The sequence below is a fragment of the Bubalus bubalis genome, chromosome 14, assembly GCF_019923935.1.
Source record: "Bubalus bubalis isolate 160015118507 breed Murrah chromosome 14, NDDB_SH_1, whole genome shotgun sequence".
Lineage (NCBI taxonomy): Eukaryota > Metazoa > Chordata > Mammalia > Artiodactyla > Bovidae > Bubalus > Bubalus bubalis.
This window is the reverse complement of record NC_059170.1, coordinates 18529737-18556085: the sequence shown is the minus strand read 5'-3', so window position 1 is coordinate 18556085 and position 26349 is coordinate 18529737. Positions and strand designations below refer to the sequence as shown.

General features: G+C 45.5%; 1 protein-coding gene across 4 annotated transcripts in view; it reads left to right on the top strand.

Annotated features, from left to right (window-relative positions):
• Positions 1-26349, top strand: part of CNBD2 (cyclic nucleotide binding domain containing 2) — a 63825-nt gene that overhangs the window by 19051 nt on the left and 18425 nt on the right. For all 4 annotated transcript variants that reach the window (XM_044927695.1, XM_044927694.1, XM_006072452.3 and 1 more), the window contains 6 exons: positions 763-816; positions 7610-7773; positions 14359-14515; positions 15036-15187; positions 17112-17250; positions 23991-24105. In XM_044927695.1, the coding sequence (XP_044783630.1) occupies positions 763-816; positions 7610-7773; positions 14359-14515; positions 15036-15187; positions 17112-17250; positions 23991-24105 (781 nt within the window). The remainder of the gene's footprint in view (positions 1-762; positions 817-7609; positions 7774-14358; positions 14516-15035; positions 15188-17111; positions 17251-23990; positions 24106-26349) is intronic.

Here is a 26349-nt window from a genome sequence, read left to right as displayed (position 1 = left end):
TCTTTCTATTCTTTATTTCCCCTTCCATACAGTAAGTTCCTTACAAACAAACCTTCAATTTGCGAACTTTCAAAGGTACATACGTGCATCCCATCAATGTCAAATGTGAGTGAAATTGCAGCTGGCCCTCTGTCTCCTGCTGACACCCTTCAGCTCTACCATCTCCCACCTTCTCTTCCTCCTCCAGTAGGTAACTCTTCTTGCCTGTTCACTTGATGCCAGCCCCTCTGTGCCAGCTGTTGCACCGTACTACTGTGCTTTTCAAGGTACTGTACTGTCAGATTAAAAATGTTTTCTGTATTTTTTTGTTTGTTTTTTAGGCATTATTTGTGTGGAAAGTATTACATACCTATTACAGTACAGTACTATACAGCCGATGGTGTTAGTTCGGTTTCCAGGCTGTTTGTTGGACTTAGAACAAACTAGACTTACAAAGGTGCTCTCGGAATGTAGGGGACTTACTGTACTTCCCTCCCTTTCTCTTTTGCTTCTGTTTCCTCTTTTGGCTTCCCCTCCAGCCTCTCTTTGTCCTCCTTTCCCTCTCCCTACCCCTGCTCTCTCTCTCTCTGCCTCCATAATAACATATTGTCAGTTCTGGTCCCAAGTCTTGTGCAGAGTTGGGCTTTTGAGCAGAGGTGGACATTTCTCAAGGCTGCCTGCCTTGCATGGTGGTCTAGTTATGCAGAAGGGTCTCAATGCAAAATTCTAGAAGCAGTCTGGCTGATTCTCCTTCCTCTCCTTTTTTGTTTTTGTTTTTTCCAGAAGAAGAAAGAAGGCCGAATCACATTTGATACTATGGACTTCGTTGCAGAGTCGGTATGTATTGAAAGCTCTGACCTTCTGCTGGGAATTTTTTTTTTCCTGCCTCATAGTCTCAGAGAAGCTGTGGGCTGGGTATCAGGACTGCTGGGTTCAGATCAAGTTCTGCTACCAACCCAGTGTGCCATCCAGAGCTAGCCACTTGGCTTCCTCACCCATGAAATAGTTGCTCTCAGTGGTCCCTTTCAGTTCTGGCATCCCAAGACTGTGAGCGCACCCCCCACCCTGAACCCATTGTTGCTTTATTTATTTTAATATTCATTACTTTTAAAATTTTACTTTATTATTGTTATTACTTTTTAATTTGATTTTTGGCTGTGCATGGACTTTTCTCTGGCTGCAGTGCATGGGCTTTTCATTGCGGTGGCTTCTCGTTGCAGAGCACAGGCTCTGGGCACGTAGGCTTGTAGTTGTGGTGTGCAGGCTTAGTTGCTCCCTGGCATCTGAGATCTTCTCTTCGACCAGGGGTCGAACCCATGTTGTCTTCATTGGCAGGCGGACTCTTAACCACTGGACCACCAGGGAAGCCCACACTGTTGCTTTATAGCTAAGCCGAACCAGCAGGGGAGATCTCCTGTGCTTGGACCAGTGGGAAAGAGTGGAAGGCGAAGCAGAGGATGTGAGAGTGGCAGACAGAGGAGAAATAACCAGTGAGGCGGGAGAAGCCCTGACCTGTGTGTGAACTCCCCAGACTTTCCGAGAGGTGCTGGGCACGTCTGTCCTCGCCCTGGGCTTGGGTGGCCACCTGAGGAGGGAATGCCTTCATGCGACTTTGTGGTTGTTGTTCGGTTGTTCCGTCGCTCAGTTGTGTCCGACTTTGTGACCCCGTGGACTGCAGCACGCTTCCCTGTCTGTCACCATCTCCTGGAGCTTGCTCAAACTCCTGGCCATCGAGTCGGTGATGCCATCCGACCATCTCCTCCTCTGTTGTCCCCTTCTCCTCCTGCCTTCCATCTTTCCCAGCATCATGTGACTTGGCCTGTGCGATTTGTTCTCCGAATTTCAAGCATTATTATGTTCCCAGCTTCTCTCCAACAAATCCTGGATATTAAATGAAAATTTGAAATTTAATGTCAACTTTAAAGGGGCTTCTGTATTTATAGGAAAGCTCTGAAGTTCTCACCCCCATAGACCTGACTCAACCATGGCCTGGAGCAGCCATGCTGGTTTTCCTCTTAGGAAGAGCAGGGAGCACAGAGCTTTCTAACAGGTACAGGACCACCTGGATCGCTCTGCTCCCCTCTCCTCCCTTGGAATCAAGGTGTGGCTTCTATTGCCTGCCTCCACTGGGCATAATCCAGTTTCTCATGTCCCATTATATGTGAAGCACAGTAAATCATCCAAATTCTGAGTTTCTTCAGATTTCAAGACCAGCCAGTGTCTGACGCTGGCCATGAAATGTTACCCAAGTTTTGCCCTTCAGATGGGAGAAACTAGGGGTCTTTCTGAGGGCCACAGAGCTCTAGAGATGTGGGCAATTCTGTGCATAGCAGCAGCAGGAGAGAGGAGGACGCAGAGGGTAAGTCCACCTTAGAAGCAAGGCCTCTCTGGCTCTGTCTCCAACATGGAGATGGAGAATAACCTACTCCAGTACTCTTGCCTGGAGAATCCCAAGGATGGAGAAGCCTGGTAGGCTGCAGTCTGTGGGGTCGCAAAGAGTCGGACACGACTGAGTGACCTCACTTTTTTTATTTTTAAAAAAACCTGCTCTTTTGTTGTTGTTCTTCAGTCGCTCAGTCGTGTCCGACTCTTTGCGACCCCACGGACTGCAGCACACCAGGCCTCCCTGTCCATCACCATCTCCCAGAGCTAGCTCAAACTCGTGCCCTTTGAGTAGGTGATGCCATCCAACCTGCCCTTTGAGTGACTGGTAATGGGTACCGGGTTTCTTGTTAGGGTGATTCAAAGGCTCTAAAATCCATTGTAGTGATATCTGTACCACTCTGAATACACTAAAAATTGATCTGGACACTTTCAGTGCTGAATCATATATAAATTATGTATCAATCAAGCTGATACACATATTTATACATATATAAGCTGTCTCTCAGGGTAACACTTGAAAACTAAACTTGAGTATAGTCCATATTAGGACTCTACTAACACTAAACTTCTCAAAAAAATCTTAAGACTTATCAAGGCTTAGAATCACAGACTCATTTATTATACCATTTGTGAGACGCTGGAAACAACGGGCACATTTCTAAAACAGTTTTGAGTGAAAAGGCAAGTTGCATAAACAATGTCAGCAGTCTTAATATTTATGTAAATAAAAGCAAAATCATTCTATACGTACTCTGTAGGCACATGTATAAGTTTGTAATAATATACATAGGGCTTCCCAGGTGGCTCAGTGGTAAAGAATCTGCCTGCCAATACAGGAGACACGGGTTCGATCCCTGATCTGGGAAGATCCCACATGCCTCGGAACAGCTAAGCCCGTGTGCCACAACTATCGAGCCTGTGCTCCCTAACGATAAAAGCCGCCTCAGTGAGAAGCCCGCGCACTGCACCTAGAGAGTAGCCCCTGCTCACTGCAAGTAGAGAAAACCCACTCGCAGCAGTGAACAGCCAGCAGAGTCAAAAATAAATATAATAAAAAATAGCATATATAAATTATTAATTCCAGTGGTGGAGAGCAGGTCTGGATTAGGTGTGACATGGTACGAGAGGATTTTAACTATCTATTGTTCTGGTCTTTAATGGAAAATAGTCATTATATTGTGTTAGTTTCAAAAATTTTATTTATACGTAGGAAAAAGGCAGGAAGCAAGAATGCCAGGTGGCACAGTGGGAAAGAATCCACCTGCCAATTCAGGAGATGCAAGAGATGTGAGTTTGGTCCCTGGCTCGGGAAGATCCCCTGGAGAAGGAAATGACAACCACTCCAGTATTCTTGCTTGGAAAATTCCATGGACATAGGAGGCTGGTGGGCTACAGTCCATGGAGTCGTAAAGAGTCGGACACGACTGAGCGCACACGTACACACATATGCACAAATGCCACATGTTAATGGCTAATTCTGTGCACCAAGATTATGGATGGCTCCTCTTATTTTCCTTTATCCTTCCTGTACTTTAGAGCAGGAGTCCCCAGCCCCAGAGTTGTGGACCGCTACCGTCCATGGCCTGTTAGGAATTGGGCCACACAACAGGAGGTGAGTGGTGGGCGAGTAAGTGATGCTTCAACTGCCACTCCCCATCAGTCCTCATCACTTGTGTTATCACCTGAACCATCCCCCTGACCTGGTCTGTGAAAAAAAATGTGTTCCACGACACCAGTCCCTGATGCCTAAAAGGTTAGGGACTGCTGTGCTAGAGGACCACAGTGAGGGAATAGCTGGCCTGCAGTGAGTGAAATTGATGGTGCTGAGAAATGGTGTTTGAGAAACAGTCGGGGCTGTGTTTGAGTGGTACTTCCTTTTCTTCATTCCAGATATTTTTTTGAGCTCCTTAGGTCGGCCTTGGCCTGTGTATGTGGTGGGGAATACAGTCGGCTCCCTGTATCTCTGTAGCAGGTTCCACATCCTCGGATCCAACCCACCAAAGGTAGAAAATATTCAGAAAAGGAAAATTCCAGACAGTTCCAAAAAGCAAAATTGGAATAAATAGTTGCAGGCAGTAACTATTTATTGTATTTATGACATTTATGTAGGGTTTACATTGCGTTAGGTATTTTAAGTAATCTTGAAATGATTTAAAGTATATGGGAGGACATACAGATACTATACCATATTAAGGGAGGGACTTGAGCAACAGCAGATTTTAGTATTGATGGGTTCTGGAAGCAGTCCACTCCCCTCCCCACCCGAGTGGATGCGAGGAACAAGGATGACTGTAACATTCGCACCTGCCCTTAAGCAGCTAATGGGAGTTAAGGTGATGGAACTTGCTCAGAAAGTTAAATAACAATCTGTAGGAATCCACAGAAGGGGGTCTCAAGGGTTGAGGGTGGTAACAAGGATTTCCTGGAGGAATTAGGGCCCCAAGTGAGCCTGGTTCATAGAAGCCAAAGGCATCTGTGTTTTGCCATAAATAGACCCTATAATAGAAGTCCTAATGGGTTATGGACAGTAAGAAGGAATGGATTCGGACCATAAAAGAAACTGACACTTCCATAAGCCTTGCTCTGCATCAGGCACATTGTAAGCCCTTGACAACATTAACTCTGGTTTGCCCATATAGTTTCTGTTATTATCAGACAGGGAAACTGGGTCTCTGGGAGAAGAGACTTGTGCCAGGACACAAAGCTGGCTGGGAAGTAGCAGGACCAAGCTCAAACCCAACATCTGGTACCCAAGCCTGTGTGCTTTTAACCACTGTGCTACTACTTTTCCGAGTGGATGTGCACGGCTTCCGAGCTCCTGGTGTGATGACCAGAACTCTCATCGTGACCCACTTTCCTTTCGCTTCAAGACAGTTACTGCTATGTAAGATGCTGGCATTCATCCTTACTTCTGTAAACATTTATTTCGTCAAGTGTCCACCACAGGGGAGACATTCTAAAAGTGGTAAACAAGGTAGACGAGGCCACTGTTGTGTTTATTTTTTAAAAAGATTTTCTTCACGTGGACCATTTTTAAAGTCTTTGTTGAATTTGTTGCAATATTTTTGCGCCTTTTTTGTTTTTTGGCCACGAGGCAAGTGGGATCTTAGCTCTCTGACCTGGGATTGAATCCGTACCCTCTTCATTGGAAGGTGAAGTGTTAACCACTGGACCACCATGAAGTCCTTATTGTGTTTCTGTTGGGGCTTATGTTCTAGAACACCTTTGTTCAATCAAACTCTCAGTGACAATGGAAATGTTTAGTAGCTGCGTTATCCAGTACAGTAGTCAGCAGACTCATGTAGCCGTTGAGCGTTTGTCACTAGTGGGACTGAGGGACTAATTTTTTTATTCTGATTTTATTTATTCATTCATTGGCTGCACTGGGTCTTCGTTGCTGTGCCTGGGCTTTCTCTAGTTGTGTCAAGCGGGGACAGCTCTCTAGTTGCGATGCGTGGGCTTCTCACTGCAATGGCTTCTCTTGCTGCTGAGCATGGACTCGAGGGCGTGGGCTCAGTAGTTGAGTGCACAGGCTTAGTTGCTCCAGGGCATGTGGAATCTTCCTGGACCACGAATCGAACCCATGTCCCCTGCATTGGAAGGTGAATTCTTAACCATTGGACCACCAGGGAATTCCGGGACTAATTTTTAAATTTAATTTAGTTTAAATAGCCACATGTGGCTGTTGGCTACCATATCGGACAATGGAGTTCAGGATTTGTGTGTGTGTTTAGGGTGGGGAAAATGGCATAATATATACCTTAACAAAAAAGGGGGCTTCCTGGGTGACTCAAACAGTAAAGAATCTGCCTGCAATGCAGGAGACCCAGGTTCGATCCCTGAGTCGGGAAGATCCCCTGGAGAAAGGCATGGCAACCCACTACAGTACTCTTGCCTGGAGAATTCCATGGACAGAGGAGCCTGGCAGGCTCTAGTCCATGGGGTTGAAAAAAAAAAGGTGGGGGGGCTTTCCTTGTGGCTCAGCTGGTAAAGAATCCACCTGCAATGCAGGAGACCAGGGTTTGATCCCCTGATTGGGAAGATCCCCTGGAAAAGGGAAAGGCTACCCACCCCAGTATTCTGGCCTGGAGAATTCCATGAACTATATAGTCATGGGGTTGCAAAGAGTCGGACATAACTGAGTGACTTTCACTTTCTTTTACTTTAACAAAAAAGAGTAAGATCATTTCAGAAAGTATTAAATGCTTTGAAGAAAATTATTCTGAGCTTACAAAGTGCTGGGAGGGGCCCTGCTATTTTAGCTCAGATGATCCAGAAGGGAGTCTCTGAGGATGTGGCACCATATGAGCTGAGAGCAGAATAGAGGAGGAAGTGGCAGCCATATTCTTGTGAAAATCCAGGGGAGGAACATTCCAGGCAGAGGAAACAGTCCAAGCAAAGCCTGAGAGAGAGGAGTGAGCCTGGCACAGGCAAAAGACGGGCGGAGACCAGAGAAAGAAGGAGAGCGGCAGGAGGCACGGGTGGAGGGCAGTCGGCAGGTAGGGAGTCAGACCACGTGGGGCCCCAGGCTGTGATAGAAGTTCATATTTTCTCCTGGGACTTCCCTGGTGGACCCGTGGCTAAGACTCCTTGCTCCTGTTGCACGGGGCCTGGGTTCGATTCCTGGTTGGGAAAACTAGATTCCACGTGCCGCAACTAATAGATCCCACACATCACAACTAAGATCTAGTGCAGCCAAATACATACAAATAAATATCACCGCACTGTTTCCCTGGGAGGTGGGAGTGGTGAGCGAATGCCTGGATCTGCCCGCGTCTCGGTCCATGAGTCCTGGCTTAGGAGGGTTAGCTGAGAGTCTCTGTAGGTTCTCTTTGTTCCTTAGGCTCCTGACGCTTGCTGAGGTACAGGGTGAGGCAAGGGACGTCTCCCTTGACCCAAGAGTGGAATGTGTCGAATGGGCCCAGGGAGCCCCATTACAGACTGGTGGGGTCAGTGAATGGCAGCGGTTCTTGGTCAGTAGTTGGGGAAACAGGCCTTGGCATGTAGCAGTTCTAGGTCACAGTCCTGCCTGAGTGTCTGCATCTGTCAAATGGGGATAATAATCGCATCACACTTCTTTGGGCCAAGATGCAGCGAGATGGTGTGTGTAAGATGCCTCATCACGTGTTAGCCACTGTTGTGTGGGAATGGGAAAGGGTGGGGGCAGGAGTGTGGGGAGTTGCCCACCAGCCTCTGGGGGCAACTGCTGGGTCCTCTACATCACTTTGGCTCTCTCTCCCCCCAGGGTCACTTCCCTCCAAGGGCCATTCAGATCACGCAGAAGCAGCCCGCTTGGAGGGCAGAGCACGAGATCCAGTTGCTCTGCAACCTCTTGCAGGTTCTGGACAGTTACCGGAACTACTCGGAGCCCCTGCAGCTGCTCCTGGCCAAGGTCATGCGCTTTGAACGGTCAGTGAGGGGCTTGCCCCTTGGCCCCTGGGCTGGGGCTGGGCCGTGCAAGAAGGGCCCGGCTGCGAAGGCCATGTTGGGTCCACCAGCCCCTCTGTGGGGTGTCGGCTATGAGAAACCATCTGTCATTTCACCTTCATGCTCACTGTTATATGACTACAGCATGCTGTATCTCAGCCATTTATTGAGAATCTGCTCAGAATTAAGGAGCCACTGAGTCTGGAGAGGTTCTAGTTAGAACCTCAGAAAGGATATGGTCCAATTCTCTCTGTCTGGAGATGAGAAAACTAAGGCTGTGGGTGGGTTGGGGGGAATTTGTTGTTGTTGATTTTCAGTGGCTTAGTTGTGTCCATCTCTTTGCAACCCCATGGACTAAAGCACGCCAAGCTTCTCTGTCTTCACTATCTCCCACCCAGAGTTTGCTCAAACTTATGTCCATTGAGTTGGTGATGCTATCCAACCATCTCATCCTCTGTCACCCCCTTCTCCTCCTGCCCTCAATCTTTCCCCGAATCAAGGCCTTTTCCAATGAGTCGACTCTTTGAATCAGGTGGCCAAAGTATTGGAGCTTCAGCATCAGTCCTTCCAATGAATATTCAGGGTTGATTTCCTTTAGGATTGACCTATTTGATCTCCTCGTTGTCCACGGGACTCTCAAGAGTCTTCTCCAGCACCACAATTTGAAAGCATCAATTCATTGGTGGTCAGCCTTTTTTATAGTCCAACTCTCACACCCGACTACTGGGAAAACTATAGGTTTGACTAGATGGACCTTTGTTGGCAAAGTGAGGGGAATGACTCATCTGAGTTCACCCCCTAAATAAGTAGCAGAGCTGAGACTCAAATTCAGACCTTAAAAGCCAGAAGGGATCACAGATGAGGTACTTCATCCAGGTAGGAACAACTAGGGAAGGGTCTGTGAACTTGGATGAGAAAAAATATTATATCTTTTTTCATTGCCCTCTTAAATTTATCATTTCCTTCAGTCATGAATGTAGGTAACAAACCACTATATAATTTTTTTAACCAAAAGAACTTAGAGATATTATCACATATTTAAGCTGTTGCAGATTTCTCAAAAGCCAATTTACATTTATCACATCTTTGAAAAGATGGTAGTTATTAGGTCTGTTGCTAGCTCTTGTTTTGCAGAAAGAGGCAGATATATTGCTGTATCACAAACTTAGATTTTTGTTAACTGTAATTCTGCTATATTTTCTTTTATACATTTAAAACATTGTTTTGTGAAGCATTCACCAGATTGTCAGTTGGTCCATGACACAAAGAAAGGACCGAGTAAATCCCTTGTCATAGAGAAGCCTAAGAGGTGCTTTTGTGGTATTTCCACATTATTTCCAGGAAATTTCAGTGGCCTCAGGGGGGCAGCCTAGTAGAATATTTGAGGTAAGACTTGTCTTGAAAATCTTAAGGCAATGGCACCCCACTCCAGTACTCTTGCCTGGAAAATCCCATGGGCAGAGGAGCCTGGTAAGCTGCAGTCCATGGGGTCGCTAAGAGTTGGTCACGACTGAGCGACTTCACTTTCACTTTTCACTTTCATGCATTGGAGAAGGAAATGGCAACCCACTCCAGTGTTCTTGCCTGGAGAATCCCAGGGACGGGGGAGCCTGGTGGGCTGCTGTCTATGGAGTCGCACAGAGTTGGACACGACTGAATTGACTTAGCAGTAGCAACAAGCTCACTATAGGTTTGTGTTCTATGAAGGAAGCTTCGTAGAGGTCACAGTCTAGGGCATAACCATCACTAACTAAATGGACCCTTCATTACCAATGCAGGGTCCATCTCACAGATAATAAAAGCCAGGGAAGGGAGGTAACCTTCCAGCTGACGTGGCCAAGGGAGTTTCACAGAAGAGGTAGCGTTTGAGCAGGTAGATTTGACAGGTGGAGTTGTAAACAGGACATTGCAGGCAGGGGGAACCATGTTCTTTGCTCCAGTCCAGGGGAGAAGAGAGGGTATTACTGCTGTCTTAACTGTAAGATTCGATAGCAGGCAGAATGGTGTCACAGAAAGAAAAAGAAGCACAGGCCCAGAAGCTCTGGAATTTAATGTCCCATCTGCCCTGGTGTGACCTTAGGCAAGCCACTTAACCTTTCTGAGCCTACAGTTCCCATGGGGGAAATGAAGACAATAATATGAAATCTCCAGGTTTTTTGTGAACATCAGGAAGTCATGATTATTAAAGCTCTCTGCTGGTTGCTTGTTATTTCTGAGACTGGGGGTTAGCAGATCAAATAGGATTCTTCCACTAGAAAGTGACAGTGAAAAATCCAGCCTAGGGAAATGTGTTGATGGCTCATATATCTGAAAGTCCTGGGATAGTCCTCCAGCTTCAGACTCAGCTGGATCCAGGGGCTTAGTGTCACCAGTGACCCACAGTCTGTGTCTGTCTCTCTCCATCTCTTGGCACTTCATTTGCATAAGCAGCTTATGCAAATACGAATGCAAAGGAAGGTCTCTGGCTGAGACTCCCACTTCATGTAGCCAGCCCCTACAACAGCCACAGCTCCAAGCTTCCATCTGTCCAAGTTCAGTCCATTGGACAAAGGAGTTACCTCTTCCCAGTTAAGTCAGAGCCTTGGGATTAGTTTTTTTTGAACCACATTGACCTCACTTGAATCACCAATTGGTCAGTGATGTTCTGATTGCCTGAGAGTCAATAAAAGGTGTTTCCCCTAAAGTAAAATCAGGGCTGGACTTCCCTGGTGGTTGAGTGGTTAGGAATCTGCCTGCTAATGCAGTGGACATTCTCTGTTCTGTGTGGGATCCCTGGTCCAGGAAGATCCCACATGCTGTAGAACAATTTAGCCCGTATGCCACAACTGAGCCAGTGCTCCAAAGAAGCACACAAGAATGAGAATGCTCCGCAATGCTCCACAAAAAGAGAAGCCACTGCAAGGGGAAGTCCAGCACTGAAACAAAGACCTAGCACAGCCAAAAATAAATTAAACAAGGAAAACTAAAAATCAGCTGGTGGAAAACGGTGACCAGATGCTGGACAGCAAAAAAAAAAAAAAAAAAAAGGAAACAGATATCTGCTACAAGAGAGATCTTTCTTCACCTGCCAAATGTTGGATGAGCTGGATGATCTCTGAGGGTCTACCCTGGAATAAAGCCTGGCCTGTGTTCTCTTATCCCCAGAGTCTTCTTTCCCGTCTGAATATGTCTGCCTTCTCCAATCTAGTCACTGTTATCTGGGCCGTCTCCTCTTTCCTCTGTTGATTAAGCCTCTGGTTTGTACATTGGCCCCTCTGCTGGAGCTTACTGCTGTTTCTCTGAATGTGCAGGCTTCCAGCTCTCTCTGCCTTTGGACATGGTGGTCCCTCTGCCTAGGAGTCTCTTCCATCTCTCTGTCGCCCTGGATGACTCCACTCACTATCCTAGAGCCCTCTCTGGTCTTCCTAAATTGGGTTAAGTGCCCTTTCTCTGTGCTTCTGAATTAGCCTCTCCTAAAGTAAATTTTTTTTTTGGCCATGCCTTGCAGCTTGCAGGATCTTTGTTCCTTGACCATGGACTGAACCCAGGCAGTGAAAGTATAAAGTCCTAACCGCTGAACCACCAGGGAATTCTCATTTTAAAGCATTTTAAAATCTTATCTACTTCCTGTACTTAACTGTAATTTTGAGAACAAGATTTGTGTCCTTAATCACTATGCCTGGTAGACACCACTGGTATTTGTCTAACTTATTGAATGGATGAATAAATATTAAAAGAGGTGTGGTCTGAACTTGCATTTGAAATATAGAAACTATCCTCCTCTGAGCTTAAGAACTCTTAGTTTGCTTTGAACCTGGCTACCTCTGCTCTAAAAGTTCTTAGTTGGGTAGTGAGCTATTCAGTTCAGTTCAGTTCAGTCGCTCAGTCGTGTCCAAATCTTTGCGACCCCATGAATCCAAGCACGCCAGGCCTCCCTGTTCATCACCAACTCCCGGAGTTCACTCAGACTCATGTCCATCGAGTCAGTGATGCCATCCAGCCATCTCATCCTCTGTCGTCCCCTTCTCCTCCTGCCCCCAATCCCTCCCAGCATCAGAGTCTTTTCCAGTGAGTCAACTCTTCACATGAGGTGGCCAAAGTACTGGAGTTCCAGCTTTGGCATCATTCCTTCCAAAGAAATCCCAGGGCTGATCTCCTTCAGAATGGACTGGTTGGATCTCCTTGCAGTCCAAGGGACTCTCAAGAGTCTTCTCCAACACCACAGTTCAAAAGCATCAATTCTTCAGCACTCAGTTTTCTTCACAGTCCAACTCTCACATCCATACATGACCACAGGAAAAACCATAGCCTTCACTAGACAGACCTTTGTTGGCAAAGTAATGTCTCTGCTTTTCAATATGCTATCTAGGTTGGTCATAACTTTTCTTCTAAGGAGTAAGCGTCTTTTAATTTCATGGCTGCAATCACCATCTGCAGGGATTTTGGAGCCCCAAAAAATAAAGTCTGACAGTGTTTCCACCATTTCCCCATCTATTTCCCATAAAGTGATGGGACCAGATGCCGTCATCTTCGTTTTCTGAATGTTGAGCTTTAAGCCAACTTTTTCACTCTCCTCTTTCACCTTCATCAAGAGGCTTTTTAGTTCCTCTTCACTTTCTGCCATAAGGGTGGTGTCATCTGCATATCTGAGGTTATTGATATTTCTCCCGGCAATCTTGATTCCAGCTTGTGCTTCTTCCAGCCCAGCGTTTCTCATGATGTACTCTGCATATAAGTTAAATAAGCAGGGTGACAATATACAGCCTTGACGTACTCCTTTTCCTATTTGGAACCAGTCTGTTGTTCCATGTCCAGTTCTAACTGTTGCTTCCTGACCTGCATACAGATTTCTCAAGAGGCAGGTCAGGTGGTCTGGGATTCCCATCTCTTTCAGAATTTTCCACAGTTTATTGTGATCCACACAGTCAAAGGCTTTGGCATAGTCAATAAAGCAGAAATAGATGTTTTTCTGGAACTCACTTGTTTTTTCGATGATCCAGCAAATGTTGGCAATTTGGTCTCTGGTTTCTCTGCGTTTTCTAAAACCAGCTTGAACATATGGAAGTTCACAGTTCACGTATTGCTGAAGCCTGGCGTGGAGAATTTTGAGCATTACTTTACTAGCGTGTGAGATGAGTGCAATTGTGTGGTAGTTTGAGCATTCTTTGGCATTGCCTTTCTTTGGGATTGGAATGAAAACTGACCTTTTCCAGTCCTGTGGCCACTGCTGAGTTTTCCAAATTTGCTGGCATATTGAGTGAGCACTTTCACAGCATCATCTTTCAGGATTTGAAATAGCTCAACTGGAATTCCATCACCTCCACTAGCTTTGTTCGTAGTGATGCTTTCTAAGGCCCACTTGACTTCACATTCCAGGATATCTGGCTCTAGGTGAGTGATCACACCATCATGATTATCTGGGTTGTGAAGATCTTTTTTGTACAGTTCTTCTGTGTATTCTTGCCACCTCTTCTTAATATCTTCTGCTTCTGTTAGGTCCATACCATTTCTGTCCTTTATCAAGCCCATCTTTGCATGAAATGCTCCCTTGGTATCTCTAATTTTCTTGAAGAGATCTCTCGTCTTTCCCATTCTGTTGTTTTCCTCTATTTCTTTGCATTGATCGCTGAAGGAAGGCTTTCTTATCTCTTCTTGCTATTCCTTGGAACTCTGCATTTAGATGTTTATATCTTTCCTTTTCTCCTTTGCTTTTGCTTCTCTTCTTTTCACAGCTATTTGTAAGGCCTCCTCAGACAGCCATTTTGCTTCTTTGCATTTCTTTTCCATGGGGATGGTCTTGATCCCTGCCTCCTGTACAATGTCACAAACCTCCGTCCATAGTGAGCTGTTAGGGATCATAATAAATGATCCATCTCTTTATCCATCTCTTTCTATATATGCTCATCTCCATTTTACAGACAGGAGAAACTGAGGCTCAGAGAGGGGATGTGAGTTACCTACTATCACACAGCTAAGGGCAGAACCAGGATTTGGATCCTAGTTTGACTCTAAAGCCAGTGCTCTTAATCATTTAGCTACTCATTCATTGCTTCCAGCAGTTGTTCATTCATTTATTCAATGACCATTCATTGAGCATTTACTTCAACGCCTAAGCAGACTGACAAAGGCTGTATTCTCCTGAAGCTTCCGTCTAATGGAGGTGGGAACTGGACACATGTTAGTGAAGAGGTCAAGCTTGATGGAGCTGGCGCTGGGCAGTTCTGAGGTCCCTCTAGCCCCATCTGTGTTTTCAGGTGTGCGTGTGTGCTCAGTCGCTTCAGTCATGTCCAACTCTTTGCGACCCTATGGACTGCAGCCCGCCAGGCTCCTCTGTCCTTGGAATTCTCCAGGCAAGAATACTGGCATGGGTTGCTATGTCCTCTTCCAGGGGATCTTCCTGACCCAGGGATCGAACCCGAGTCTCTTAGTCTCCTGCATTGGCAGGTGGGTTCTTTATCACTAGTGCCACCTGGGAAGCCCGTCTGTGCCTTCACACTCCAGAACAAAGAGCAGACCATCTAGATCTCCTCCTTGAGGGGACCAGACTCTGTGTTGCTACAGGACCAACCGGCCATGGTCTTTCCCCAGGTTTGGTCGCAGGCGTGTGATCGTCAAGAAGGGCCAGAGGGGCAACAGCTTTTATTTTATTTACCTGGGCACGGTGGCCGTGACGGAGGACGAGGACGGCAGCAGTGCCTTCCTGGAGCCCCACCCAACGTTGCTGCAAAAGGGCAGCTGTTTCGGAGTGAGCACGGGGGAAGGGTCTGCCCTCCTGGGGAGGGGCTGGGGGTGACAGGACTCCTGCTGGAACCCCCAGGCCAGGCCCAGTCCTGCCTTCTACTTTGTGAGAGTCCCTGCCGTGTTGTGGGTCACCACACCCTCACCTGTCAAATGCCGATTGAGTTGGGCCTGGTAATGTCCAAGTCTGACCACTTCATCTGTGATGTTTTAGGGAGTATGTTCCCTCTGTAACCCCCAGAGATGCAGTGAGCCCTCAGCGAGGCCTCTCCAGCTTCTTTTCCCTGCCTTGGTCAAGCCTGGTTGCCTCTTTTTCCACAGGCAGCATATGGCAGTGGGTGGTGGAGGAGCAGGGGGTCGATCCATAGCAGCAGGGAGTGAGCAGGGGCACAGGATGGGCCAAGGAACCCGCATTCTGGGGAGGAGAGATTTCTAGGGGGAGATGGAAGCGGGGAAGAGGTGGTCAAGGCTGCAGACAGAAAGCTCAGAGTGCCTCTCATTTGCCTGTGCTCCTGTCCATTCAACAGGAAATGGGCTCTCTTAGCTCCACAGTGAGAAGGGCCACCGTGGTCTGTATGGAAGAAACGGAGTTCTTGGTTGTTGACCGAGAGGATTTCCTGGCGAATAAGCTGGACCAAGAAGTTAAAAAGGATGCTCAGCTTCGGTTTGAATTTTTTAGGTAACTCCACCAGCCAGCATCTTCCTCCTGTGTTTTAGGTACCTTTGTCCTCGGCCTGATTGGGAACACTGGGTGCCATTCTCTCTGCCTGAAATGCTCTTTGGGACCTCCCACCCAACTTCAACTTTTCTGTCTAGCAAACTCCTACTATATCTTCAGGCCGCAGCTCAAATTTCCCTTTCTTAATGAGATGGTAACATGCTTTGCACACTTGATGGGGTGCTCATACCTTCAGGCCACAGCTCAAATATCCCTTTCTTAATGGAATGGTAACATGCTTTGCACACTTGTTGGGAGATGGGGCGCTCAGCCCTTTGCACCACCCACTTTTTCTCATGTAAACTTTAAATCCCACGGTGTTGTGTCTCATTCTCCCCAGTTCATAGTGAAGGAAGCGAAGCTCAGGATGGTGATGTGTCCAGAATGTCTGACTTAGAAGTCCCCAGGCTTCACTGCCCCGCCTCCCTCACCAAGGCCACCTCCCTGCACCCCAGAATAGAGTGGGTGCCTCTATCACACCCTGTGTTTTCTTAAAGCCCCATCCAAACTATAATTCTTGCGCCATCAGACAGTAAGCAAGCAGCTCGGTGGCAAGGACAGACCTCTGCCTTCTTCACCATCATCTTCTCTCTGTTGTCACAGTGCCAGGCACAGACAGGTGCTTATCCAATTATCTTTAGTTCCTCGCCTTGAGGAAAAGAGTGAAAATCAATTGCAGCATCCATGCTGGCACCAAGAATACAGGTTGTAGGGATGCAGGGGCAGAGAGAAGTGTGATGGGCAGAGGGCTCTGGCCTCTGTGGGCTGGAGCTAAGAGAGGCACCCCCATGAAGGGGCTGCAGCCCTTCAAGGGCGGACTTAGTCCTGAAGGGAGGGGCAGTTCATATTTTCATACAGTGGAAGAAAAAATAGGGCCATGTTCTAATCGCAGCTCTTAGGTTTATCTGCCCCAGGACTCTCAATAGGTCACTTCACTTCCCTGGGCTTTCGTCTCCTGCCTTGGAAAGTGGGAATCAGGATTCCTCTCTCCGAGGTCATTGTAAGAATCCAGTGCCATGTTCATGGGAAGTGTGTGGCCCAGTCTTGGCCCAGGAGGAGCTCCTTCTCTGGTGGCCCCACTTTCCTCCTTGTCTCCGGACCCTTCTCTTCCTTGGACATGGTGCCAACCCTGTTCCCCTTTGATGCCCCGATGGAGCTCATTGCCCCCACCCCCAGCTTGAGGCCTGAGTCACCCGAGTTCTGAGCTCATAATTTGGAGCTGAGAAAAGATCTGTGATGCTTATTAGCAGCCCAGTGGGGCCACCTATGAGGGAAGGCAACCCCATGATTTATGGTATACTAGGTTTGAGGTCAAAGAAGGGGTGGTCATCGCGGGGTGGGCCTTCCACCTTAGGGCACCAACAAGCCAAAAGAAGATGGTCCTGACCTCCGCCATCCCCTGGCCCAGGGCTGAGGACCGGCAGTCAGTAGACTGGAGGAGGGAGATGGGTTGGAATGAGCTGCCCAAACCAGAGGCAGGGCCTGGACTGCTGGGCTGGGAGAGAGGACAGCTGAAGTGAGGAACTCTTGGGTATTCCTTGGAATGGGAGCAGTTTAGTGGTAGCCAGGTGAGTGGGGGATTCAGCTGGAAGAAGCTTCTGGAGAGAGGATCGAAAGAGAAGCAAAGCCCCAAAAGCTCAGGTGCCTCTGAGGTGCAGGGAGGGGAGCAGTTGGAGGGCAGGGCCTTGAAAAGAAGGGGGCAGGAGAGCAAAGAACAAGTGCCAGGAGGCCGCTGCAGGCGGGGCTAGCGAGCAGGACGGGTACGAAGTTGTCCACCTCAGGCCTTTGCCAGAGCAGGAGCACACACTCCCTTTCTGGGAATCTCCAAGTGCTAGGCCTCTGCCGTGACGGACAGTGAGGAAGTCTCACAGGCTTTTCCCCTCAGGAAGATGGACCTGTTTCACTCCTGGTCCGATGAGACGCTCTGGAAGCTTGTAGTCCTCGGGAAGGTAGAGAAGTTCTCCTACGGGCAGCTGATCTCAAAGGACTTTATAGAATCGTCCTCCATCATGTTTGTCTGTGAGGTGAGAGGTCTGCGGCGGGGGTGGTGAAGCTAAGGAGAGCATGGCTAATCTGGCGTCCTGTGGCCAGGTGATCGGGTGGAGCCCTGGTTTGTAATATGTCCTTTTTTTTTTGACCATTTTTTAAAAGTCTTTATTGAATTTGTCACAATATTGTTTCTTTTCTTTTTTAATGTTTTGGTCTTTTGGCCATGAGGCATGTGGGATCTTTGTTCCCTGAGCAGGGATTGAGCCCCTCCCCCTGCATTGGAAGGTGAGTTCCCAACCACTAGACCACCAGGGAAGTCCCAACACATCCTTTTCTGAGCGCCCACATCCTAGTTGCTTGGAAAATTCCTTGGACAAAGGACCCTAATGGCTTCAGTCCATGGGGTCGCAAAGAGTCACAACCGAGTGACTAAGCACATACGCACGTCCGAGTTTAAACAAGCAAAGGACACACTTTGGCCTCCCACCCTCAGAGGGTTTCTGTGATCGTTAAGATACAGAGCTGTTCCATTAGAAAGAAGGCAAGTGTTGGGTTCTCTTTCCTTGAGCTCATCTAGGTGTTTATTTACAGATACATATTTAAATTATGTATTTGGCAATTAAATTTTCAGGATTCCAGATCACTAAAAATTATAATCTTAAAATTGTAAAAGTGATAATGACCATATTATAAAACTTCCCAGGAAGAAGAGAAAATGAGCTCATCCCCTCAGAATAGATTTTCAAAAGTGATATTTCTTAGAATCACCATTTTTTTGACTCTCAGAGCAAATTGCTTTCCAGAAGGAGGGCTCCACTTTCTCTAGCTCCCAGCAACATACAGCTTTGCCAGCGCCACCAGGCTCTGCCAGTCACGCTTTCAAAGGTTTTTTTAATTTAATAGGTGACAGTTACTACCTCTTTGAGGATTTAACATATATTTTCTTTTAGATTATTAGTGAGGTTAATCCTGTTTACTATGTAAATTTTGTCTTTTGCAATAATTTAATAGGTACGTTACTAACTCTTTGAGAATTTAATTTACATAGTTTTTCTGATTACTAATGAGATTAATCCTATTGTTTACTATCTAAATTTTGTATTTTGCAAATTGCTTTATGTCCTTTGCCAACTTCTCTGTTGGTTGATAATGAAAAGAAAATTTAAAATTTATTGTGTGTTTACTGTGTAACCAAAGGATGTTGCTATTGTCATCATTCCTATTTTATAGACATGAAAGGGACGGTGTTAAGTGGCTTGTTCAAGTTCACGCGGTTGATCAGGGGCAGAGGCAGGGTTGAACCCAGGTCTGTCTGACCCCAAGGCTCCTTTTCCCGGAAGCTGGGGCTTGGGATTGACTTGAGTCCACCTTTCTGTCAACTGTTGACTCTGCTCAAACCCCTGAGTAGCTCGTTATCACCACCAACATCCTCATCATCAAAACCACCACTTTGGGGGGAGGGGCTCTTCACTCTTGTGCTGGGAGTTCTACTAGCGTCATTAATCTTGTTTTGGTTTACTTTGGAATAGGTAGTACTTCACATGGTTCAAAATTCAAAATACTCACAAGAGTGATGTCTCCCTTTCCCTTCTCTTCCCCAGACAATCCCTCCTCACAGACCACCCCTGGCACCAGTTTCTTGTGTCTCTGTTCTGCACACGTTGTCTGTGTACACAGGCAAATGCATGTGGGTGGTTTTTCCTTTATTTCATAAGTCACATCACCGTATACAGACTCTCTGCACTTTGCTGTTTCATTTATAAGTGTTTCTGTAGGTTGTTCCATATCAGCACCTAAAGAACTTACTCCTTCTCTCTTAACATTGTGTAGTATTTTACTGTATGGTTGTATTTTAATTTATCTAATCAGTCCCCTAATTGATGGATATTTAGGTTATCTCAACACTTGCTGTTTCAAACAGTGCTTTGATGAATAGCCATGTATCAAGTACCATTCCACCATAAATCTTCACCAGAGCTCTACCAGGAAGGATTTATTATTCCAAGTTTACAGCTGAGGAAGCTGAGGGTAAGATGCCTTAGGAAAGGCCACCCAGCTAGTAAGTGGCAGAGCCAGAACTCTGCCCCTGGACTTTTAGTATTTCCCATATACCTGTGGTTTACATGTTAAACCAGCACAAACATTTGGCAAGTTTTTGCCAAGGTCATGACACATCGGTTCAGGCGCTGGAGGGGTACAAAGGTGGAAAAGGCTGGTTCTGTCTCCTTATATATATTTTCCACTAGATTCTGTGTGTAGACAAAGTTGTCAGTGCCAGTTACCAAGCAATTAGTGCAAACTTTGTGAATAGGAAACTCTTTAAAGGCCGAAGGCTCTTAGGAGGGCTTCCTGGAGAAGGTGAGGTGGGGGATGAGCCTTGAAATATAGGGCCCGTGGACAAAATCAGGGGTCAAGATTGGTTGTGTGCTGGAGCTGGCTCCTCCTGGCCGGTGAGAGCTGATTGTTAAGTTCTCAGGAATTTATTTATTTAATTACAATTAAGTATATTATATTGAAAACAAGGCTATTAATACTGAAAAACGTATCATTCCCGGGCGTTATTCATTTTACTATTATCTGTGCGCTTGAGGTTACTTTTGCCTGTCATATCCGTATGGTGGAAATCTAAACCACTGTACACATCTCTTCTCAATTCCGTGTTCAGTGACTTCCTACTGGTAGCTGAAAATCAGCCATAGTGGAAGTACATATGCAAGGGAAATAGGCAGACACTCTTAAGTCAGGTCTTGATTTATGACTTTGCTGACTGTCTTAAGAAAGCTATACAAAAAATATTTATAATGCAGATTAAATTCCACAGTGGGCTGGGTCTATAGCTGTTACATTGTAAAGAGAACAAAATTAAGGAAATGTTTTTCCAGGATTTAAGAAAGACTCATCATAGATTCATCATGATGAAGAGGTGAAGTTCTGATATGCATAGTGTTATTTAGTCTCAAAGTCACGTCCAACTCTTTTGCGACCCTCTGGACTGTAGCCCACCAGGCTCCTCTGTCCATGGGATCCAGGCAAGGATACTGGAGTGGGTTGCCATTTCCTTCTCCAGGGCATCTTCCTGACCCAGGGATCAAACCTGCATCTCCTGCATTGGCAGGTGGGTTCTTTACCACTGAGCCACCAGGAAAGTCAATATACATAGTGTTAAAACTGAAAGAGGTCTCAGTGTAATGAATATAATTTATATGAGGGTGAGAAATAATTTACCAGTGGATTACAAGTCAGACTTATTAATTATTTGGGGAAAAGAGTAGTTTGGCACGTAACTTAATTTGTCAAATCATGGTTGAACTGTGACTACAGACCAGCCAAAGGCATATGAGTTCAGCCAATATCAACGAAAGTGTTCTGTGAGAATCAGTTGGCTATATGGAATTTCCAATAAGAGTGTGGTACAGTTTACTACTGTTTATAAATTGTGTGTAACGCACTCTTCATAACAGTAGAATGTATAGACATGTATACCCTTTACCCAAGAGCCAGTTGTTTGAGCAGCTCCAGGAGTGTGTTTGTGTTGTGACTCTGTGTTCAGTCCCAGAGAACAGTCAAGTCTAGCTAGTGTAAGCAGGAAAGGGATTTACTGTAAGCGGGATGTTAAATGGCTAACAGATTCACTAGTGAGGGGAGACCTGAATAAACAGGCTCTGGACTGAAAATGACTCCCACATAGCTTCAGACCAGAATCCAGAACTGGACTGTCCCTGATACTTGCTGCTGCTGCCAAGTTTAGGACATCACCTCTACAGCCAGTGTCTCCACTGACAAAGTGGATGTCCCTCAGTTCCATAACCAAGCCTTGCCTGGGTTCACTGGATTGGTGGAAGCTAAATCACATCCAGGGACTTCCCTGATGGTCCAGTGGTTAGGAATCCGTCTGCCAATGCCAGGGACACAGGTTCGATCCCTGGTCTGGGAAGATCCCACATGCCGCAGGGTGACTAAGCCCATGTGCCACAACCACTGAAGCCCACCCACCTGAGAGCTTGTGCTCCAAAACAAGAGAAGCCACTGCAATGAGAAGCCCGCACACTGCAGCTAGAGAAAGTCTGCACACAGCAACAAAGCCCCAGCACAGCCCAAAATAAATAAATACAAGAATAAACAAAAAAAATCACATCCAGAGCCTGAGCCACAGGGGACCTTGGGAAACGTAGTGTTTGGCTCCTGGCCTCTACACGCTTAACACTGAAGGGGGATTTGAATGCACAGAATCTGACCCAGAAGAGGGTGAGTATGAGGGTGAGGTCCTTGCCAGTGGAGGGCGGGGAATAGTTTGGTAAGTTTGGAGAATCCTATTGTCAAGTGAGGAGAGGTGGGAGAGGGCCTAGAGGAGGAACTGGTAGGGGAGAGCCCTGAGGCCGACCTGTGTGCTGAGTTGCTTCAGTCATGTCCGGCTCTGTGCAGTCCTATGGACTGTAGCCCGCCAGGCTCCTCTGTCCATGGGATTCTCCAGGCAAGACTATGGAGTGGGTTGCCATTTCCTTCTCCAGGGGATCTTCCTGACCCAGGGATCACACCTACATCTCTTATATCTCCTGCATTGGCAGGCAGGTTCTTAACTACTAGCACCACCTGGGAAGGCCAACCTGAGTAATTCACTATTCCTTCTCCTCCCTGATTTCTGCTTCCTCTTTCCTAAAATTCTGGGGTGATCGCCTCCAAAGCCAGGAAGGCCATGTGTCCCCCCAGTTAACTCTAAGCTCTTTTGATACTATATAGCCAGGAAAGATGAGGGAGATGAGTGGCGAGGGGTATAAATTCAAGACTTCCTTTAATCAGCATGATAATGACATCCTGACTAACAGAAAGTTCTTACTCTGGTTGAGCCTTCATTTCTTCATCTGTAAAATGAGACTGTGTACTTACTTCACTGTCTGTGAGGATGAGGTTAGTTTAGCACAGGCTCACGCCACTCAGTCATCATCTATCCAGTGGTTCTCAAAGTGTTGCTGGACCAGCAGCATCAGCATCGCCTGGGAACTCACTAAAAAATTCAGATTCTTAGGCCCTCGCAAGAGCTAGTAAACCCAAAACTCTGGGAGGAGAGAGCTCAGTACTCTGTCTTCTGACAACACTGACCTCTGCTTCCAAGTGATTCTGATGTGCACTGAAGCTGGAGGGCCCCTGATCTAGGGGAAGAGGTTTTAAATTTTGGTATGCATAAAGAACTCCTAGCATGCTTCTTAAAAAGGCAAAGTCCTGCCTCATCCCAGAGACTCTGCTTCATTAACTCTGGAAATCTGCCTCTAAATAAGCGTCACAGCTGATTTCTGATGCTTGAATTTCATTCTGAGAAAAATAATATAGATGTCACAGAGTGACAGCAGGTAGAGGGCTCCTTGAGTAGCAGATGAGTTGACTAGTCCCTTACAGTGTTTTGTTAAAACCCAACTTATGGGACTTCCCTGGTGCTCCAGTGGTTAGGAATCTGCCTTCCATTATAGGGGACGTGGGTTTGACCCCTAGTTGGGGAACTAAGATCCCACCACAACTACTGAGTGCACACGCTCTGGAGCCCTGGAGCCACAACTAGAAAAGCCTGAGTAGGCAAAAGAAGCAAAAGCCCTGATCTAATTGTTAACGTGAAGATTCTGTAATACATGAAAATTCTGATTTCTGGCTGCTTCTGAATATTCAGAAGATCAGGCAACACCAGGGTGTATTCTGGTGTGGCCCTTCTGGCTGGAGTTGAAGAGCACCTGCCACGTCTAAAGGGACTGCTCTTTTTCCTCATTTTTATTTCCCACCTGGCCAGCTGTTTGAACAGTTGTCCCCACTCCGTTAGTTTACTCTTCATGCCACTAGAGGGAGAAATCGGCCTTGGGTGGCTGGGCGTCCTTGGGGCCTGGGCAAAGCTGGAGAGCATGATTTCTGCTAGCATTGCAAACATAATTAATGTCCGTAATCAACTCATTTTGAACAGTTTATCATTTGGGAACACATGGTGAAATTGTTTTCTCCACAGATTCAGATGTGATTAAACACCCATGAGAGTCTTTCCAGAGAGAAAACTGCTCATGTGTATTTTTCTAGTACCTGCAGTTCCTGGTGGATAAATGTTTGTTGAATGAATGTTGAATAAAGCTCCTAACACAATGCCTGGAATATAATAAGGGCTTATTAAAATGTTTGATCTCTTCAACAGTAATCTATCTTGAACAGTAATCCTAATGTGTCTCTTAGAGTTCCTACTAAAAAAGATTAAGATTGGGAATTCCCTGACTTTCTAGTGGTTAGGACTCCATGCTTACATTGACAAGGGCCTGGCTTCAATTCCTGGTTGGGGAACTAAAAGTCCACAAGCTGTGTGATGTGGCCAAATTTTTTTTAAAAAATTAAGGTCTAATAAATATATGAAATGCATATGAAAAATGACATATCTTTCTTATCTCTTGGATTAGGAAAGATTAAAAGGGCTGTGAAAACCAAGTTGTCAGTGTACTATACAGACGTATTACAATGGGTTCTGTTATGCACTATTGGGGAAAGTAAACTTATCTAACGTATCTAGAGGGTTGTTTGACAATATATATCAAAATTTTAAATGTATAACATCCTTAATGGTGATTTTTTTTTTTTTAGTTCTCGTGCCGTTTAACTATTTGAATTTTTAAATTGTGAGTAGATAGCATTTTCATTTTTAAAAAGGACCTCAAACCACTTGAGAAGCAAGTAAAACAAAAGAGAGCTTATCTTCAAAGCCTGTCCTGCTTGGAGCTGGGGTTGACCCCTCTGCTTGTGTCCCTTACGTGTCCAGGGCATTTGTGAAGTCCTGAGGTTGATAGACCTTGAGAGCTCGCCCTTCTACCATAAGTGGATCTGGGAGCACCTGCAGCTCATAGACGACGGACCTCCAAACATCCACCTCAAGGGTAAGCCGACATCCACATCCGGCAGCCAGCAGGGGGCGCTTGATCCTGCAGCTTCCTGGTGCCTGGTCCACGGCATCTTAGAAACCTAGAGCTAGAAAAGCCTGGCAGGATAGACAATCTTCTACCACCTGTGGAAACCGGATCCACACGGCCTCCAGGTGAGGCTTTTGCTGACCCCTGCAGCCCCTTTCAGCCTTTCCCCTCCGCCTCAGGTTCTTCCAGGGAGAGGGGTGGAGAAAAGATAGCCTGGAGCTAGCCAGAGCTGTGTGTGAGTTCTGCTGATTAGCAGGGTGACTTTGGTGAGTACTCAGGCCTCTGGGCCTGGTGTCTTGGAGTCTGTCCCTGTGTGTTGTGGTTAAGAGCATAAGCCTAGGGGCCAAACTGAATCCAGGGTCCTTCTCTTACTCCCTGTGAACACTGGGCAAGTGATTCTGTGTGCCTGCACACTGATGCCCTCAGAGTCTGTAAGGCAGACTCTGGTCTCTACCATGTAGGCTTGTTATAAAATTAAGCAAATGAATATATAACACTCTTAGAACACTCCCTAGATGCGTTAATACATGGTTGATGTTCACTGTCGTTATCACAGAGGTTGCTCCCGAATGAGGGGAAATCTTGTATGCACAGTGCCTAGGAGGTACTCAGTAAATTTCAGTTCTCTTCTCATGTCAGTTCTTTTTCTCTCTTTTCCATTGCTAATCCACCAGAGAAAAAGCTACATCTCACACTTTTTTCCCCAGTTTTTTTTTTTTTTTTAACTATGGTAAAATACACATAACATAAAGTTTACTATCTTTATTTTTAAGCACACAGTTCAGCGGTATTAAGTACATTCTTTTTCTCCCCTGGCTTCTTTTGGATTATTTTATATGATTCCATTTCGTTTTCTTTGTTGGCTTATTAGCTCTGTCATGTTATTTCAGTGGTTGCTTTGTAGTTTGTTGCGTATACCTTTAACTTATCACAGGCTGCCTTCAAGTGATATTATGCCATTTCACGTATAGAATCAGAACCGTGCAACAGTATACTTGTGTCTCTCCCCCTCAGATGTGCTATAGTCATGCATTCTACCTTCAGATATGTTAAAAAACCTTACAACACATGGTTATTATTTTTGCTTTAAATAATTATCTTTTAAACATATTTAAATACTAAGAACAAAACTATTTTGTCTTTATGTGGTACCATTTCTGATTTTTTTCATACCTTTGTATAGATCAGACTTCCATAGTACCGTTTCTTTCTGCCCAAAGTGCTTCCTTTAACATTTCTTTCAGCTTTTCTATATTTAAGAATGATTTTGCATTAATTTTATAAAGAAATTGTTTGTTGGGTACAAACTTCAGGATTTACAAATTTTTTTTTTTTTGCTCAATATTTTAAAGACTTGCCTTAAAGTCTGTCTTCTGGCTCACATTGTCTTCAGTAAGAAGTCTGCCAACATTCCTATCTTTATATAATTTCTTTGCATAACTTTTTATATCCTTTATACATAATATGCTTTTTTGTTGAGGCTGTTATTTTTTCTTCCAGTTTTATCAAAATACAACTGACATGTAACACTATGTAAGTTTAAGGTAAACAGAAAGATGGTTTGACTTACAAATCATCATGAAATGATTACCACAATAAATTTAGTGAACATTAATCATTTCACATAGATACAAAATAAAAGAAGAAGAAAAAAATTTTCTTGTGGTAAGAACTCTTAGGATTTACTCTTATCAGTTTTCTTATAACATATAGTGATGTTAGTTATATTAATCACGTGCATTGCACCTCTGTTACTTAGCATTTATCTTATAACTGGATGTTTGTACCTTTTGACCACCTTCAGCCAGTTCCTTCTCCCCCTTACACTCCACCTTTGGTAACCACAAATCTGATCTCTTTTTCTACGAGTTCGTTTGTTTATTTTTGAAGTAAAACTGACCCATAACAGTATGTTAGTTCCTGGTGTACAATGTAGCAATTCAATGTAAGTGGTAAAATCATCACCACTACCCTGCCCTGGTTAGTTTAAAATTTTTCTTTTTATCAGTTTTAAGCAATTTGATTACATTGTGCCTTGGAAAAATTTTCATCATGTTTCTGTGCTTGGGGCTCATTTAATTTTTGGATCTTTGGGTTTATATTTTTCGTCAGATTTGGAATCTTTAACCATTATTTTTAAAATGCTCTTTTTTTCTATCTTTCTCTTCCACTTTGGAGACTCAAATCATATGTATATTGGGCTGCTTGAAG